Genomic DNA, 19,709 nt, shown 5'->3' with positions numbered 1-19,709 from the left:
GTCGTTTTTTGTGCAGTTTTTTTTGTGAAATGCTTTGCTGAATGGGTTTGGGCCGGTTTGCCCTTGCTTTTGTTTTGCATTTGCAGGTGATTTTGATTTTGGATTTTGTCCATTTTGTGCCGTCGTAATGCCGAAATTTCGGTTGACGTTATTATGTTTAGCCCTGATTCAGGTGAGTGTTCTGGGGCATCTTGGCCCACTAGGTCAGTGGCTGAGGCCATAGAGTTTTGTTTGGGTCTGGACCGGTTAGTACTCCGGGGAGTGCGCCCGAGGTAGTGGTGGAGGACGCTTCCGAGGAGGCGCCCACTGCCGAGGCTGCTAGAGTCGAGGTAGCCGTAGAGACTCGGGAGGAGTCCGTTGTCGGGACTGCTGGAGCAGGGGGAGCCACAGAGGCTAGGGAGGAGCCCGTTGTTGGGGCTGTTGGTGTCGGGAGGATTTGGACGGGGTCCGAGGCTGGTACCTCTAGGAGGAGGGTTACCACTAGGAGGGGTCCTCGGGTCTCTAGATAGAGACTCGAGAAGGTTGTGCTGATTTTTTAGAGGGGCCTCGTCGTACCGTGCAGTCTCGCGATGCAAAGAGGAGGAGAATAGAGACGGAGGAGGACGACGTCTTTGTTGGTAGTTGGGAGGCTAGGCGGGTTCAGGCTTCTCGAGGGATGAACCTGCGGGGGGTGCCTGCTTGGGCTGAGGGTTTTGACAGTAGCTAGCTCCTGTTGCGGCTTGACACCCACATTTCCTACCGTGCACACGAGGGTCTAGTGAGTTTGCTGCTTTGTTGAGCTTTTGTTGTTTTTGTTGTTTCAGACTTAAATAGGCGTTCTGACTTTGTTTGATTCCAAATTTTAGCAGATTGCTACCATGAGGACTTTCTCAGGCTTCTCGACTTGCATGGGTTTCTACGATGTTCTCCGGGCCTGTTCGAGGGCGTTGATAGAGAGCTCGGCTTTGTGGCTGTTGGTTGCTGTCTGGCGCGAGATTCACGGGGCTTCGATTAGATCGAACCTGTGTTTGATTCGTGCCATGTTGGACCGCTACTGGGACATGACGTCGTCGTTCCACATGGAGTTTGGGGAGGACCCGATCACGTTGGAGGACTTCGCCATGATATCGGGCCATCAAGTGGCGAGACCCTGGTTCAGTTTCCGGGGACGCCGGAGAGAGTGTCTTCTGCCGTGATCACGGGCTTGATCGGCGATGTTTTGCCCGTACTGACTGACCGACATCACTCCTTTCTTGATGGCGAACTCCTACGTGAGGGACCACTTTAAGGTGAGGGTGACTTGTTTTGTTCCGGAGCCGTTGGCGAGTCCGGAGGCTGAGGCTGACGTGCAGGAGGCGCGGTTGTGTTTGTGGTATTTCTTAGGCACCACGTAATTTGGCGACAAGGGTGAGCGCATGTCGACCAAGGTACTTCCTTTGCTTGCCAACCTAGATGCCCTGGGTCGGTATTACTGCGTGACGCTGGCTCTAGCCCGGTTTACCTGTTACTTGCACACCGCAGTTCATCCAGAGACGATGGAGGATGGGAGTTCTCCCGCTTTATTTGGTCCCGGCCTAATCTTGGAGGTACGAGAGTTTTTATTGGTGTTGGTTTTTGAGTTCTCGCAATTTTTTTAAAATTGGCTGATTTGTTGTTGTTGTGTTTTGTGTTACAGGCTTGGTTGTTTGCTTACCTCCCCCAGTTAGTTGACTAGTTTTGCCATTCATGCAGTTTTTTGGGTGGCCTTGGAAGCACTACACGGGTATGTCGGCCTTTGTCAGGGAGCGCTTGCGGCTTCGTAGCTGCCAGCGCTTGAACCTTGAGACGGCGATTGACCTGATTTGGTACCTTGGCGAGCGTTTGACTCGTCAGTGCTTTAGTGAGACCATCGTGGTGCCACTCGATCCACCTAGGGTGTTGTTATAGGGGTCGACACCTGACGAGGTTGAGGAGCACCTTCACGGTCGCGGAGGTGAGGAGCTTCTGTTGCGGGGGGCCGATTACAATGTCTTTTGTTTGTCTAGGCTTGCTTGGTACCCGATCGAGGTATGTTTTCTTCTGTTCCTTGCTCATTGCCACTTTTGCTTTTTGATGGAAGGTTTTGTTACCTTCGACATGGTTTACCGTTGTAGGGTGTTGACGACCTCATGAGGACCCAACCCCCAGCTTTCACGGCACAGACCACTTTCAAGGGTGTGAAGCTGCAGTTGCATCTGCCAGAGCCTGCCATTCCTGAGGTGACCAACGTGGGCATAGAGTGGAGGTTAACGGTTTTGAGGGTGAGCTTCTAGTTTGAGCTCTCCTTCTTGTTTGTATTTTGCCTCGCGTCTTGTTTGTTTTGTTGAAATGTTTTTGTTTTGTGGTGTAGGTGTCGACCGTTAGCCATTAGGCTTTGTGGTACATGGCTAACCGGTGGAGAGCACTTGCTGGCGACCTGGCTACGAGGGAGTCTCGGCTTGCGCGAGTCCCTTTTGTTGGATGCTTTTGCATCAAGATGCGGTTCACCATGAGGTTCGAGAATGGGTCACAATCAAAGGGTGCTGGTTCATCGGTTAGTGCATTCACAGCTTGGAATCCCCACATTTTATCGTCGTCCTCCTCAATGACTTGGGAGGCTATTCCCTTCTTCATGATAGCCTTGATCGGGAATGCAAGAATTGTGATTGTTTTCCCGTTGAAGGAGACCCTGACTTTCTGATGAAGGTTGTAGGTGACGGCCTTGGCCGCATGAATCCAAGGGCGTCCTAGAAGCATGTTGAAAGAGGCGTCGATATCGACCACCTTTAAACTGGTTTGCCTTTCCAGGTGTCCTGTTGCAATGGTTAAGGTGATGAGCCCTGCAAACTTATAATGAGTGCCGTCACAGGCGCGTACTCCTTGATTAAGTGGGGCCTGGTCAGCTTCCTTGATACCCAGTTTATGGGCCGTCTTGAGGGGAATGACGTTGACTGCAGATCCGTCATCCACTAGGACTAGGCACAGCACAGTAATGTACAGGACCAAGTTATGGTTGGCTCCGAACGGAAGGTTATCTTCGTCGGAGATGATGACCGGGTTGTTCAAGTCAGGGAAATCCCTGGTCATGTGTGCTACCACTTCTTCAGGAGAGGAGGTAGAGGGAACTGTCAACTTCCCCAAGGCTTGTAGCAAAGCCTGCCGATGTTCGAAGGATGTGGCGATCAGTTGCCAAATTGATATTTCGACCTTGGCCTTTTGTAGTTTCTTAAGGATCGAGTTCTCAGGAATCCTGGGTTGAACGTCCACGTCCAGGATGACTTGGTCATTTGTTGTTAGATTAGTTGTTCAGTTGTTCGGATTCTAGTAGGGGCGTCCGGATCGGGTAAGGTGACCGATCTCTTTTGCCCGTTTGCCTTTTCCTGAAACAATGTAGACATCCTCTGCGTTGTCTCTCCGGATACTGTTGATTTTGGGATCGCGAGGGTACCTTGGAGGGGTATTCCTCGGCGGATAGTTTTTGTAGGGGATGTTTTTATGGGGGTAGTTTTTGTGGGGTTGATTATTGTGAGGTTTATTAATGTCGGGTTGATTATTGTGGGGTGCATGCCAGAATGGTCGCGGGAGGAATCCTTTCTGGAAATGGGAGTTTTTGGTGTTTAGAGGACCCTCCCTTTGGCGTGGTATTGGTGTTGGCGGGTTGAATACCAGCCGGTGGTAGGCGTCCTCAAGTCGGGTTATCCTTTGTGAGAGACCGGCTATGGCTTCTTCAACCTGCTGGAACATGGTGAGCATGGTAGCAGCGCTGAATACAAACATCCCGTCCGGGGTGTCCTTTTCTAAGGCATGCACCTCGTCCTCAATAGGCACGATGAGGTGTGAGCAATCCAGGGTTGGGTCGTCATCGGAGATGGCGTGGATTCCCAAGGTGTTTGTTTTGTTATTTGGTTTTGTAGGAGGAAGTAAGGGTAATTCTTCTTTCTCAATCATATCTTGAATGGCATGCTTCAGCTTGAAGCAAGCTTCTGTGTCATGACCTTTGCACTGGTGGTATTGGCAGTAGGCGTTGGGATTCCAGAAACAGGTTTTCTTGGCCTCAGATGGGTCTGGAGTGGGCCTAATTGGCTTTAGTTTCCCTTGGTCCATGAGTCTTTTTAGGGCGCTGGCATAGGTTGTTCCCAAGTTGGTGAATGCCCTTTGAGGACGCTCAGTTTTCTTTGTAGTTGGTTCGGGGAGGTTGACCTCATTGATTTTGTTTGTCTGACCGTAGGGATGAGATCAGGTTGATGTAGACCCTTGGTAGCCTCTACCCGTGGTCTTGGCTAGAACGCCCTTGCGTAGGTCATCTTCAATGCGGGTTCCGAGGATTCGCAGATCCTGGAAGGTTTTGATATTTGGATATCTCAGTAGGTTGGCATAAACTAGACGGAGTTTGTTGACAAACTTCTCCACTAGAATTGATTCACTCGGGTTACTGACGAATTGGGTGCTTACCCTCCTCCAACGGGTCAAGAATTCTGTGAATCCTTCCTTGTCATTCTGAGTCAGGACCTCAAGAGTGCGGGTGTTGGCTTGGATTTCGACATTGTCAGCGTATTGTTTGGAAAATTCAACGGCGACTTTGTCCCAAGTGGTAATGCTCTTTGGGTCGAGGAAATAGTACCATTGGCTGGGAATCGGTTCCAATGATGATGGAAAGATCTGAGTGAAGAGTTCTTGTTTGATCCCGTTGATGTACATGTAATCCTTGAAGGCCCGAAGATGATTGAGTGGGTCCTCCACTCCCTTGAACTTGGGTACATCTGTTAAGGTAAAGTTGTCAGGCAGTTGATCCCCGACGGGTTTGAATCTTCGATTGTTCTCAAGGTGGATGTTGTTTCCACAGGCCAGGAGTTGCTCTTCCAAGAGGCTGAGCCTTTTCTCAGTTTCGGTTAAAGGTGGAATGTTGTGTTCTCCGGTTTCCTTTTTTTCCAGGGTGTCGATACGGGTCTTGACATGGTCCAGAGTGAGATCTCTATTGTAATCGTTGTTGTTGGATGAAGCAGAAGATGGGGCCATGGCTCTGAGGAATAAAATGGCTCACGTTACATCCCAATCCGACACGGTTTAACGACTAAATGCAGACAACACAAACGACAGGAAGACACTTTGGACCCAATGAGACGAGGGCAACCGTGTATGGTGCCTCAGTGCTAACTCGATTTATGGTGTGACGGTGTTGACCAGACTTTTACTCGCGTTCAACGTAAGGGCGTGACGCCGTTAAACGAGTCTCAAGGTGCTACGACTCATAAATAAAGATCCATAAGTACGTTTGTTTTGACTCGATGGACACGAGGCGGAAATGAAATGGTGGACTGAAATTTTCGAAAATAGAAATTTTGAAAAAGATTCATTTGTTTTTTTATGGCGGCTTCCGTAGAATAAGGTTGTCTTTGGTTTGTTTTCAAAAGACGGTTTGAGTTCGAGTTGCGGTGGCTCTGAAAACAATGTGTTGTTTCCGAAGACGGTTTTTGAAATCCATAATCGTGCATTTTGAAAATCGAGTTTTGAAAGGTTTGAAAAGGTTGTGGTCACGAGGACGGTGTATGGTCCTCGGGATTTGAAAATCCTCGAAAAAGGGTGTGTCATTTTCGGGTTTTGAAAGAGCCATTATATCGGCGCGAGACGGGTTAAAATCCTTGTCTTGATGCGGCCATTATAACGGCGTAAAAAGGTGTTTTTTTGAAACGGTTGTAGAAAACCGGGTTTGAAAATTGTCATTACGACGGCCTAAAAAGGTGTTTTTTTGAAACGGTTGTAGAAAACCGGGTTTGATAATCGTCATTACGACGGCATGAAGAGGTGTTTTTGAAACGGTTGTAGAAAACCTAGTTTGAAAATCGTCATTACGACGGCATGAAAAGGTGTTTTCGAAACGGTTGTAGAAAACCGGGTTTGAAAATCGTCATTACGACGGCCTAAAAAGGTGTTTTTTAAACGGTTGTAGAAACCGGGTTTGAAAATCGTCATTACGATGACCTAAAAAGGTGCTGCCACGGTCGGCGAAAGACCGAGGTTTGAAATGGCCATTATGACGGCGCAAAAAGGGTGTTTTGAAAGTTGGAAATGACACGGAAGGACTTATGATCTCATAGCACATATGCACTCATAGTTCATTAAATTATGCATAATACTGACACGGGTTTTGGCTTAATAAGGGTGGGTTACACACCAACCGATCAATCCCCGATTTTCAAGACAGATACCAATCCAAACAAAATATGTAAGGAGGGTGCCCTAGCCTCATGCACGAAGGAAATGAAAGCTCTTTGACGAAACAAAAATGTGTAATGTCAATGGTATGCTTGACTCAATCAGGATTCAAAATGCGGGGATGAGAAAACTCACGCCAATAGGATGAGCCAATTGGTCGATAAAGGTTAGGTTGTGGGCCTGGACAAGGAATCCGACTTATGACCGTAATATCAATTAATGCATTTCAACTAAGACCGCATTCGAGTCTCGCCATCTAGGGATCACAAAGACACAAGTGTCCTAGAATTCCCCAGCGTAGTCGCCAATCTGTGGACATAGGCCATCCGCGACGCCAATCCAATCTGTGGACGTGCAGTGGTCGGAAAGCAACGCTAGTGGCTTATTGAATGCTTTCTAGCGGATCGCTTTAGATCGGTCGGTATCGTCTCAGCAAGGGTCTCGAAACGATGTTAGAGATCTTCAGAGTCGCCACCAAGCAATTGTGCGATGCTTGGAAACCGTTCGAATCCACTTTATACCTAGGTCAAGCAAGGCAAAAAGCGGTGTTTGACATAGGTACTTAAGATAAGGAGTCGTCCCTCTTTAGCATCCTATCTCGAGAATGACTCTCATTCGCCCTGGATAAGGTCATCCAATATCCAAAGTTTTTGAGTAAGAGGTGAAGGTATGTATTGGGAAGCCCTTTAATTGGACAACCAATCCCGCCCACGGTAGCGACCTCTACTGATCGATCTTGGCTGGTTAAATGCAAAAGTTAATAAAATGGGTAAATGCATGAATGCGCATCCACAAGTTTAAACCTAACATGTGAGCTTACTATGTCGGTTGTTTATCTAAATATCAAGTAAATGATGTCAAGTTGGATTTAGTGTTGATTTGCATGCAAGATGGAAATTAAACGTCCATTTACCGAGTTAGGTTTTATGGTGCATAACATGATCCATTTATCTTAGAAATGCGTTTTGAAAATACAAAGTATAAGGTGGACTTTGTCAATCTAATCCGTCCTGTATTCGGGTTAACCGAAGTCGGGGTCGTCCTAGACCAGTGCTGGAAAGGAAGTAGGACCTGCATCAGGCAACCTATTGAGGCGCGAGTCTTAGGTCGATGCAAAGGGACCTGTCCTGGTTTGAAAACTAGAAATTAGTGCGCCTGTTTAGGCGTGAGGCAGCAGACAACCCAAAGGGGTGTCTCCTGGTTGTTAAAAACGTTTATGAAGTTGTTTGTAAAAGGGTATTGAAGGAAATGTAGATCTATATACATACTAACATACTCATATATGTTAAAAAATTAATTTGTCATCAAATTAATAAAGGTCTTATGCATGCAAACTAATAAACAAAATAAGGAAGAAAAATAATTTTCTCACCATAAAATCGGATTCATGGGCACAAGTGAGTTCACCTACTCACTTGTTCTTGAGCTCTCCAAATGGAAGAACAAGGATTCAAGTATAGAATCCCTCCCAAAAGCATATACCCAAGGAATACATCTTAAAAACCAATATTATTTAGATCTAGTAATAATATTAGTTTTACAATAAAATTGACACAAAATAAATTGTATTTTTGCTCTTGATAATTTCGGTCAAGAGGGAGTAATGAGCTTATTTCTCTAGAATTATCATAAATTATAGAGAGTTTTTGATGAATTTTCTTACACTAGAAAATTAGATAGGAAGAATGAATAATCATCTAAGAGAAAAGCTCTTCTCTCTTTTCTTGTGGAGTGGCCGAAAATTTCGCTTGGGTAGGATGCCCAATACCTTTTCTTTTTGCTCTTCTCAAAACCTTAGGTTTGCATGCCTACTTATTAGCTTTTATCATTGTGTTTATACTTAAACAATTAACACAATTTCCACTAACTCCCTCCATTTATTTCGGTACACTCACATAAAATGGATGAGTCCATTTTATTTGTGATTTTGTCAATATGTCACATGTGACACATTTCATGGCATCTTATTTATAAAATGTATTTTTAATCATAAAAAATCAACATATTAATAAAATATGTCACTTATAAAAATTATCATTGTAATTCATAATTACTTGTACCAAAAGTGTTTTCCGAATTATAAATTACAACATTCTCATTATTTATAATTTATTCATTCCGTTTCAATTGTTTCTCAGAAAACAATAATTTCATCTAAGTAATAAAACAATTCGATTACTTAGATCGTGTCTCATTTAATCATATTTACAATAAGACACGTAAATTATACTCATAAAATCATCCGTCAATTTTAAGCAATTTAATTAACTCGTATTGGTATACGATTAATTAAATAATCAATTAAGAGTATTTCCCTATAGGTATGACCTAAGGGGATCAACTGATCACCACCGTCGCACGACAGTAATGTCAAACTCTAGTCAGCCAATCATTACCGATATGTGTGAACCAGTTGACTGTAAAATATTACATCCCACATGTATTTTTAAAATGAGATTTAATAATGATATTTAAATCATGTGATCGCACTATTGTTGAGGACACATTTCCCAACAATCTCCCACTTGTCCTCGACAAGTGTGCGTCACCAATTCTCATGTCCTATTACTATCTCCCACTCAATGCAAGGTGTCTTTCAGGTCGTACTTGCAAGTGATCATATCGAGAGTGGTTTCCTCGATCTGGAGAATAACTGTTTGACCGGATTTATCTATCATAGATACCTTCCGAGCGTGGCCACGCATTTCCAGTTCATTACTCCTCGAGTGGCCCTGAGATATTGTTATAACCCTGACAAGGGGGTGGACAATTCTTATCGCACTCATTCCCTTCGACTAGCCATAGCCATCATAACCCAAAATATGCCCATTTGACCCCATTTACGATGGTCGTAGTAACACAAATCAAAGTTAATCTGAAACTATGCCATCTTAGGTGAATAGTCTTTAGTCAAAAGAATCGACTCATTAGAATACTATAGTAGCTCTCGCCACGACCAGGCTATATAAATTGCCAGAACTCTATAAGCGGTCATAAGGCCCGACAAAGTGTTCCTAACAGTCTGCCTATGTGATCGACTAGTCATCTCACATGACTGTATGGCACTTGAACTTGCCATCAATCGCATCACACTCTAGTCACTTCGAGACGTCACCTCATACAAGTGACTATGGGCGAATACAATGCTAATCCGTGTTCACTTTAACGGGGTTCAATTGTCTCCACAACCCGTTTGGATGTAACAAAGTATAATAAAAGAGTTTTAAAGTAAAACTCGAACGACAAATGCGATTATCACATATGAATAGTCAATGCCTGATTACTATTCATGTTCTATAATCTAATTTGATCTTGTATGTAGTTGTTCATTTCAATTCAATTGAAATGACATGACTCATCATGTTTAGCCTTTGAGAAGGCTTTGGTTAGTAGGTTTTATCAATTTCTTGTACCTTACTCAACCTTACTACATACTCGTTTTCCTTTGTAATGTATACACTTGCATTACAAAACTTTCTGAGTACGTGTCAAGATCCAATCAAGACATAGTCCCTCTAGCCTTAGAATAGCTCCCACTGTTTTCATAGTGTGCGGGACTCATCCTTCTTTCACATCTCATGATTGCAAGTGTACTCAATTTTCGTTATAAATATCTCTCATTGTTCTTTATTGCCTAGAACGATTCTAGAAAATCTACTTCTTAATTAACATTTCCACAATGGTATCTTAACCATTCTAATGTGTTTTGATTATGGTTTTATCGGAAACCATGCGCAATCTCAATTGTCAATTGTCACTTGTGTAACACCCTTACACAAAATTGCATCATAAACACTTTGCTTTACTTCCTTAATGCTTCTGCAAGCACTTAAGGGTAATCTTTATAGCTTGCTTGGTAAAGATTACTTAAATTCGATTTTGAAAACAATTCATCATACTCAAAGCATATGAAGTGTTATACATCATTTCTTTTTAATTGATCCGGCAGCGGAAGCAAATGGAATCAATCAAATATGTTCAATTTAATTGAACTAGTCATGAATCTTATCAACATAAGACTTTTTATTGACATTAAAATCATATGGATTTATCTTCATAAATCCGTATATTAAAGATGTATCATAATACTCCAAAAGTCTTAAATCATTCTCAATGATCAATATGTCATCCACATATCGGACTAATTAAAAAAATTCCGTAACTCCCACTAAACTCCATGTATAAACACAACTTCTCGACTTATCGAGAAATGTTTTATCACATGATCAAAATGTTGATTCCAACTCATTGATGTCCTACTTAAGATCCTCTCTTAAGTTTCACATTATTTTAGGATTGCAAGAATCTATAAAACTTATGACATGTATTGAATACATTCCTTCTATTGAAGAAGTGGGTTTTAGATTCACTTGCTGTATATTTCATAACCTCATAATGAAACACAATCCCTAAGAAGATCCAAATAGACTTAAGCATTTCAATTAGTGCAAATCCCTTTGTAACTAATCTTGCTATGAAATATCTCTTTATTAGTGCAAAACCCTTTGTCACTAATCAAGCCTTTTATTTTGGATTTTCATTTCATGGCTCTAAGCCTTGTGTTGAGTTGTGACTTAAACACTCTTATGTAAGTCCTTTGTCGATTACTTTCCAGAAGTAATCAACTTGAATCAAACAATTTGTTTTGTAAGTTATAAGCTCTTTACTTTCTTAAAAGTAGCATGAATTCATCATTTTTAACAAGTGACGAATTTAACCTCCTAGGTTTTGAAGAAACAACGTCTTACACAAAACGTCTCATGTAGCCAAGAAAGACCAGTTTCTTGCGACATAATATTCTTTGTGGCATTCTTTGTGGCTCTTGAATAATTTCTCCCACTCTGTCTTCTAAAAATAAACTTGTATTTTAGAAAGACAGCTTCACGAGCCGCAAACCCGTCGTACTCGTGATAATTGAAGAGGAAAAATGAGCATTTGTTTCTTGTGAAAAACTTACAACCATGGTACGATTACCATTTTATATCTCATATGATTCGATTTAGTGGAGAAATAATTTAGACAAAGATGATAAAATCCCCAAAAGGATCAAGTAACTCAAAGTAACTTGATCGAAGTCCAAACCTTATCGAATAGCGTTTGAATTCTTATCCAATCATACATTATCCCATAATGCGTGTTAAGAGAGATTAATTTGTGATACTATATCACAATTCATTTGGCTTATATCAAAGTCTTCACTTTGATAATCCCATCACGACTAAATCGTGATTCCTTGAATTCTTTGAAATTCGTCAAAGATTTCTCTATTTACCTTATTAAGTGAACATATTAGTGTCAACTTAAATCATTGGTAAAACATAATGATCAACCTATTTTGGATTGATGATTTACAACCTCGATCTCCTTTTCAACCAAAAGGCACGAGACATCTTGCTTTGAATACAAGATACGCATATACCATTAACAATCTAATGGTTTCAAGAGTACTCGATAACTCTTTGCGTTCATCATTCCAAAATTTAAGGTTTAATCTTGGGTTACCAGTTTAAATCTTACATCATCTACATGATATATCATTCTAGTTTGGTTTAGAATATAATCACTTTGATAATGGGCTAGCCATACATCAAATCGTGGTGTATAGGGTCACAAAAGTGAAAACCGTTTTTGTATCTTAACAAGTTTATATTCTTATTTAGAGTTTATGCACTTAATAGTCACAATTAAGTACAACTTTAAATCCAAAAACTAGATTGAGTACACAATTACTCTATCTCTCAACATTATTGTTGCTAGTCGTTATATTCTAATCATCTTATGTGTCGAATACAATGATGAAAACCTCCACTGGTTTCTAATATTGACGAAGTGGCACTAGCAAAATTTATGTTTAATCAAATAAACACTTTTAAAGAAGAAGGTCCCATTTGATGTCCCACAACTAACTTGCTGATTCTTCAATAATTTGGGGTAGTTTCCTTTCTCGTGTCCAACATTTAAGACAATGGAAACTTTATCGGTTGGGATTGATAGGTTTAGTATCGTCATTCTCAACAACTTTACCTTTAACATTACCTTGTATCAATTCCATTATAATCTTTACTTCTTGAACCTCGTCCTCATCTTAACGGTTTAAGAGAATGCTCCCACTTATTTCAATGAGTCTTTGCTTTGAGAAGCAAAATTGAATTCATGAAGATTACTCTTCATTTGTTCGTTTTAGTCTTAAAACTTTCGTTGAAGTGGTTGCGTTATTTTGGTCAATTATGAATTCCAACAAATCTAATTACCAAAACAATTTATCATTTCAAGGTACTTAATTCAATTAAGTATATGAAACATAACAATCCATTGTAAGTAGATGTGTTAGTCAAGAATCAAAAACCTGTTTGATAATGAATAACCTTTATCTATACTCTTTACAAGAGATCCTTAGCAATGGTTCACTTGAGGTTTTAGAAGCAAATTCTATTTGTCTTTAGTTACGATGTTTTAATGGAGATTTGAATCAAAAACGAAATGATATCGTATATGAATTGTGGCAAAGAAATAGAACAATATAAAAACGGAATAGTGGAAAACTTTAACATTTATAGTTTTATTAATACTTGTAAATAACAAGTAAAGCATTTACATAGTGACCTCTACCCAACTATGATAAATGATTCCAAGACCCAAATTCATATTGACTTAGGCACGGGGTAGCCGATGCAACCTTTATCAATATAACTCGGTGGATTAACCTTTTAATCGATTCTACTTTTAGAACTCTTGGTCGATAAAATTACTCTAATGTTTATCTATAGCCCAAAAGACATCAACAAGGGCACGGGGTAGCCGATGCAACCCTTATCAATAACTTTTGTTGAGTTCAATCCAAATTTCGAATAAATGTGTCCATTATCCAAACCCACATCAACTTGGGCACGGGGTAGCCGATGCAACCCTCATCAACATGAATTCGGTGGATAGACATTTATCACCCACTTCCCCTACGTAACAAGGTTTGTACCCCGGGGTAGCCGAGTGCACTCCCTCGCGAAATAGGTTTTCATGGTTTCTACTATTTGGTAAGGCTATGTCTCAATTGTTTGTTTTAGCGAGAGGTCATGTCAATTTATTATCTATCACGTTTTAAGTGAACTAAAGCGGTGAACTACGATAATTCGAATTGACACGGTCGATAAACTCGATAAAATAAGGATGCATGTTTTAGTTATGGCGATTTAGCGATGCATGCGACATAAAATAAAATGCAAGCATAAAATAAATAAATCCTAGTATGGCCTTTCCTAAAATAGAAAAACTATTTAACTATTACATATTCGGAAACCAACTCCATTGGTCCCTTGAACTTCGGTTGTGGCACGCATCTCGAGGTAACACCGTCTTTATGTATCGCCATTCTTGAAGAAATCCGTCTTTGGGAACTCCGGAATGAATAAAATTACATAATAAATTACATAATTTCCTATTATACATTTGTAACTAAAATAAAAATAAATCTATTAAATTACAAAACGGTGATACGAGATCACAATAAAAAATACAACCGAATCGATATTCCCATACATTTCGGGAAATACCAATTAAAATCTAAGGCCATACTAAGTAAACTTACATAATTCAAAATTACATGAATTAAAGTTATGACAATCATAAATAAAATGCAGCATTATAATATGTATGAACATGCTCAATTTTATGCTAAATCGCCTTTAATTAGCCAATATCGTATATTACTCGGTTTTTTTACGTTTGCGTGATTTCAACATTTTACAATCACAAAAATTACATAAATTCATATTTATGCATAAGTTAATTACCCTAACCTCTTAGGACTCAAAATTTAGTCTTCACTAATAATTTGACCATAATTAACTCATATTTACAAAATTGTTCATTAAAGGACTAAAGATTACAAAAATAAGCTATAAACTTCAAATAAATCACAAAAATTTCAAATAAATTCAAAATTCAAAATTTAAATTCATGAACATTCTGGAAAAATACCATGACACTCATAATGTTCAAAATCTTAGGTTAAAAATTTCGAAATTTTCCCGGAAAAACAATGTTGCGGTTTATCGATTTATAATAAAATAATCATAAAACATAGAAAAATTATTTTCACTAACTTTTAAATTTTAGATCTGAAAAAGATAATAATATGCAACATTAGACGTTTTTCCTAAGTCATAGATTATGTTTTATTAATTTTCCACTAATAATGTCACTATTTATGCTATTTTTCTTCAAAAATCCATAAATCATGCAAAAAGACTTCTTTATAGCCAATTATTTTACACACATCTTGTAAAATTGCATGTGACAACATATTAATTTTATATGACCAGATTCGAAATTTAACTCATATTAACCTATTTTTCACCTAAATCCGAATTTAATAATGAAAAATTCATTTTTCGAGCATAACAAGTCCAACAATTATGAAAATTTAAAGGTTATCTCAAAATAATATATGTGACAACATATCCAAAAATTACTGGAACATTCGAAGTATAGCTAATTTTAGACCAAAAATGACATTTTTACTCATAAAATCATATTTAAATGCCATTATTGTAAAATATGAACAATAAAAATCCGTAAAATTAACCAAAATATCCTAAAACATTTTAGGACCAGAAATTTTAACATGCATGGATTAATTTCGTGATATATCATAATAACACAAAATTTACAAGTTTTATTTGTTATTCTTATAACTCGGAAAAACTTTTAACCGATTTGCATGCAAACAACCGTGGCTCTTGTTACCGATTGAAGGAAATGTAGATCTATATACATACTAACATACTCATATATGTTAAAAAATTAATTTGTCATCAAATTAATAAAGGTCTTATGCATGCAAACTAATAAACAAAATAAGGAAGAAAAATAATTTTCTCACCATAAAATCGGATTCATGGGCACAAGTGAGTTCACCTACTCACTTGTTCTTGAGCTCTCCAAATGGAAGAACAAGGATTCAAGTATAGAATCCCTCCCAAAAGCATATACCCAAGGAATACATCTTAAAAACCAATATTATTTAGATCTAGTAATAATATTAGTTTTACAATAAAATTGACACAAAATAAATTGTATTTTTGCTCTTGATAATTTCGGTCAAGAGGGAGTAATGAGCTTATTTCTCTAGAATTATCATAAATTATAGAGAGTTTTTGATGAATTTTCTTACACTAGAAAATTAGATAGGAAGAATGAATAATCATCTAAGAGAAAAGCTCTTCTCTCTTTTCTTGTGGAGTGGCCGAAAATTTGGCTTGGGTAGGATGCCCAATACCTTTTCTTTTTGCTCTTCTCAAAAGCTTAGGTTTGCATGCCTACTTATTAGCTTTTATCATTGTGTTTATACTTAAACAATTAACACAATTTCCACTAACTCCCTCCATTTATTTCTAAGATACACTCACATAAAATGGATGAGTCCATTTTATTTGTGATTTTGTCAATATGTCACATGTGACACATTTTATGGCATCTTATTTATAAAATGTATTTTTAATCATTAAAAATCAACATATTAATAAAATATGTCACTTATAAAAATTATCGTTGTAATTCATAATTACTTGTACCAAAAGTGTTTTCCGAATTATAAATTACAACATTCTGTTATTTATAATTTATTCATTCCGTTTCAATTGTTTCTGTAAACAATAATTTCATCTAAGTAATAAAACAATTCGATTACTTAGATCGTGTCTCATTTAATCATATTTACAAAAAGACACGTAAATTATACTCATAAAATCATCCGTCAATTTTAAGCAATTTAATTAACTCGTATCGGTATACGATTAATTAAATAATCAATTAAGAGTATTTCCCTATAGGTATGACCTAAGGGGATCAACTGATCACCACCGTCGCACGACAGTAATGTCAAACTCTAGTCAGCCAATCATTACCGATATGTGTGGACCAGTTGACTGTAAAATATTACATCCCACGTGTATTTTTAAAATGAGATTTAATAATGATATTTAAATCATGTGATCGCACTATTGTTGAGGACACATTTCCCAACAGGTATTTGAACCCGTCTTTGTTGAAAAGATCGTTTAGACCACTTTTGTGCCAATATGAAGAACTTGACTTGAATAATCGTCATTTTATTGACAATATTCGATGTCGAGTTCGGTTTTGCAAGCTTGACATGAATAGTTTGGAAAAATATTTATTATGAACTAATTGTGTTAAGTTCATTGTTTTGTAATTAGTCAATGTACATCATCGTACTCGGATTTAAACTGACATGGTATGTGGAACAAAGGATGATTATGCATGTATGACTAATATGGTTGTTTTTGAAAATGTGAACAAATGAATAAAAGGTTTTAAAATACCTTTTAAAATGTAATTAACCAAATATTATCACCGAAACACAGATTAAACCGTCATGGTATAAAGAACCAAGGGTGGACATAATTTATGGTTAAAAAGATTTATCATAAAAATGGTTTAAAACGGTAAAAACCGATTGTAAAAATGAAATGAAAATGGAAAGAATGAACTCAAACACGTTACGTTTGAGTTCTGACCTTTACAGCACATTTAGGCGCGAGCCACCTAGATGTGACTAGGGGCTTCTATTTCAGGTCAATACTCGGTTTTGGCTCATTCGATCCGTATTTTGGACATGATATGCATGTTTTAGCATGTTAAGGTCATAAAAGTAGATAAAAAGACATGAAAGAAGAGAACTAATTACACCCTCATACTTACATGTTGGCTCGTAGACGAGGAATCGACGAAAGTGTAAAAACTTGTTAGGTCGAAAGACTCGTTTGAAAACCGTTTTAGCAATGTAAAGAGTGTTCTTTTGTTTAGTGATTGCGTAGTTGGTCAAAATGGTTAGCCAAGTTATTTAATGCACGATGACAGTACCAAACAATGTGACTTAAGGAGTCGAGTCTAGAATTTTAGGGGAGAAATGAGGGGGCGGACACTCGCGTACCTTCAAATGGTGGCATTTGAGGGGTATTTATAGAGGATTGTGTGGTTGTCTGCGTTTTGAGCGACGTGGCCGTATAGGCTACTCGAAGAGGCGCGAGCCATTTCGTCGGTCTTTGAGTTGTCTTTTCACTATCGCGCATTTGAAATCATGATTTGCTCTATCCTAAGTTTTGGATGGCGTTATTGTTGTACTTAACCATCACGAATATCGTGTATACTTAACATGGAAGCTTTGTGGTGTTTGTTATTTGTGTTTAACTCGGTTTGACTCGTTGGTGTAGTCGGGATTTGAATTTTGAGTCGGTTTTTGGTCCGGGGTCGGTTTTGACTCTAGTTAGTGTCATTGCGACCCCGTCGTCGTGCATAAAACACTCCAGGTAATTTTGAAATGTTTTGAAAATGTTTTGTTTTCGAAATCGTTTTGAGTTTTCCGACGTATAGTTGTACAAGCTGTCGATTAAACGTGGCGATTCCTATGCTTATTATAGTCCGATAATCATCGGGTGTTTATTGGGGATTCAACAGATAATAGGATCTACACACAAATATCAAGCTCCTCCTCTAATCCCGACTCTAACTCCACCTCAATGTGGTGACGATATAGCACGTAAGACCGCCACCATCAGCCGGACCGCAGCTAGAAGGTATCCACATCGCAACAAAGTATACCGAGCCCGGTTCGTTACTTAGACCCCTGCTAGATTCGCATCAGAATGCGAATCCTAAAACCTCAGACCATTAACTTGCACGTCCTCCTTCCCCAAAGTTCACACTCATCCCGTAAAACACAACTTCCCTCATCTACCCACAACATCAACTCAACCGACAAAACTAATAATACACATAATTCACAATACCGCAACAACATTAGCACAACTTACCAAGCCCCATAATACCATCTAATACCAACACTAGTAGTCCACTAATTCAACACTGATGCCTATGCACTACAACCATCATAATGTTCAACATATTACCACCATTATGCATTCCACATCACTAACACCATCGTCTTACTAAAACTCTAATACTAATACGATTCTCTTTTTCCTTTTTCTTTTCGGTGAAATGTAAGAACTTCCATTAAGCACAAACAAAGCTTTTACAACCTACAAGTTTTACAACATTGACAATTTTAGTAGTCAAATAGATAATCTATCTCATCAAAGGAAGACTACCCAACCATACTATATCTTTTTGTTGCACCCCAGCATGCATCTTTGCCAAAATCCTCATTTTACATTGATTCTGGACTTGAGACACTACCATTTCAGGTATCATCAAGCAAGACTCCACCCTTACTTTGTTACGCTGCATCCAAATAGCATAGTGTGCAGCCATAAAAGCACTCCCAATAACACCTTTCTGCAGCTTTGTAAACTGTCTGTTGTACACCCATGAGACTGCATTCCTTGCAGGGACCTGCACCCCACATAGATAAGCTACTCTAGACAGAATCTTGCTGCTATACTCACATTTTTGGAAAACATGATAGTGTGTCTCATCTGCACTACCACAGAGCAGGCACAGAGCATCATTGCAACATCCAAAATTAAACAACTTGACCTTCATCTGTAAAGCTTCCCTGGCAATAAGCCACTCTATGAACTGTTGTTCAGGCAGACCCCACACATTCCACACATGCTCATGCCGGTTAACTTCCCGAAACCTCCTTCTAATAACCTCATAATCACTACTGACTGAGTACCCTCTACTAGTCCCCTGCCATAAGTTAGCAGTATAGTTCCCTATGAATTTATATCAAACTTTAACAATAGCCTTCCAACTCCAACTAACATCAGTTTTTGGCACTCCAACTAATACGATCAACCAAGCAAGCACACCTACCAACATGAAGTGTTATATCTACCTCCCATAAAGTGAATTTCGCTCTCAAAGTTCTCTAACACTCATAACCATCACCCCTCTAACTTGTCACTACTAACGCAATCACAACCTCCTCCGCGATTCCCGCACCTATCCCAACTGCATAATGCATGACCTAAGATTATTACACATCAACGAGGTCCTCAACTTTTTCTAACTTGTCCATATAATAACATAGAACTCATCCTCCATACTCTATCTCGACGGTGTCTACAAAAGATATTGAGACACTTGCAGCTATACTCCTTTAACTATCTGCTACTACTAAGTCTATACATGATTCATCCAAATCTATTTTAGAAGTACTCCAACAACTAGTTCTCATTCAGCATATACTCTAGCCTCACACAAGTCGAAGATTAAAGGAACTACAACATGAGGAACATGACACTAATTTATATATCGATAGCAAAATGAACATAATTCTGACAAGATTTCTCATCCAACTAGTTCCCAGTCAAACAGTCACATCGGTACTCATGACAACATACACCTTCTCATGACCACAGTCTTGACAGACCATCCTTAACAAAAAATCATAATTACTTCACCCTTCTAATATCACCATATCTAATCAAGGAACATAACATTGATATTACACAAAGCAATTAGAAGACAACTTTACGATAACATCCATACTACCACTCATAGGTTTAGAGCCTCACACAATCATTTTCACACGT

The 19,709-nt window shown here is 38.9% G+C and overlaps 1 protein-coding gene across 1 annotated transcript; it reads right to left on the bottom strand.

Moving 5' to 3' along the window:
• Nucleotides 1-18,050: 18,050 nt before the first annotated feature.
• On the bottom strand, nucleotides 18,051-19,138 carry LOC141631533 (uncharacterized). The gene is made up of 4 exons (XM_074444192.1): nucleotides 19,072-19,138; nucleotides 18,442-18,887; nucleotides 18,177-18,248; nucleotides 18,051-18,086 (listed from the first exon to the last, which is right to left on the bottom strand). The coding sequence occupies exons 1-4, from the start codon at nucleotides 19,136-19,138 to the stop codon at nucleotides 18,051-18,053; spliced, it is 621 nt and encodes a 206-aa protein (XP_074300293.1).
• Nucleotides 19,139-19,709: the final 571 nt, after the last annotated feature.

Source organism: Silene latifolia, chromosome Y (assembly GCF_048544455.1).
Source record: "Silene latifolia isolate original U9 population chromosome Y, ASM4854445v1, whole genome shotgun sequence".
NCBI lineage: Eukaryota > Viridiplantae > Streptophyta > Magnoliopsida > Caryophyllales > Caryophyllaceae > Silene > Silene latifolia.
This window is presented reverse-complemented; position numbering and strand designations above follow the sequence as displayed.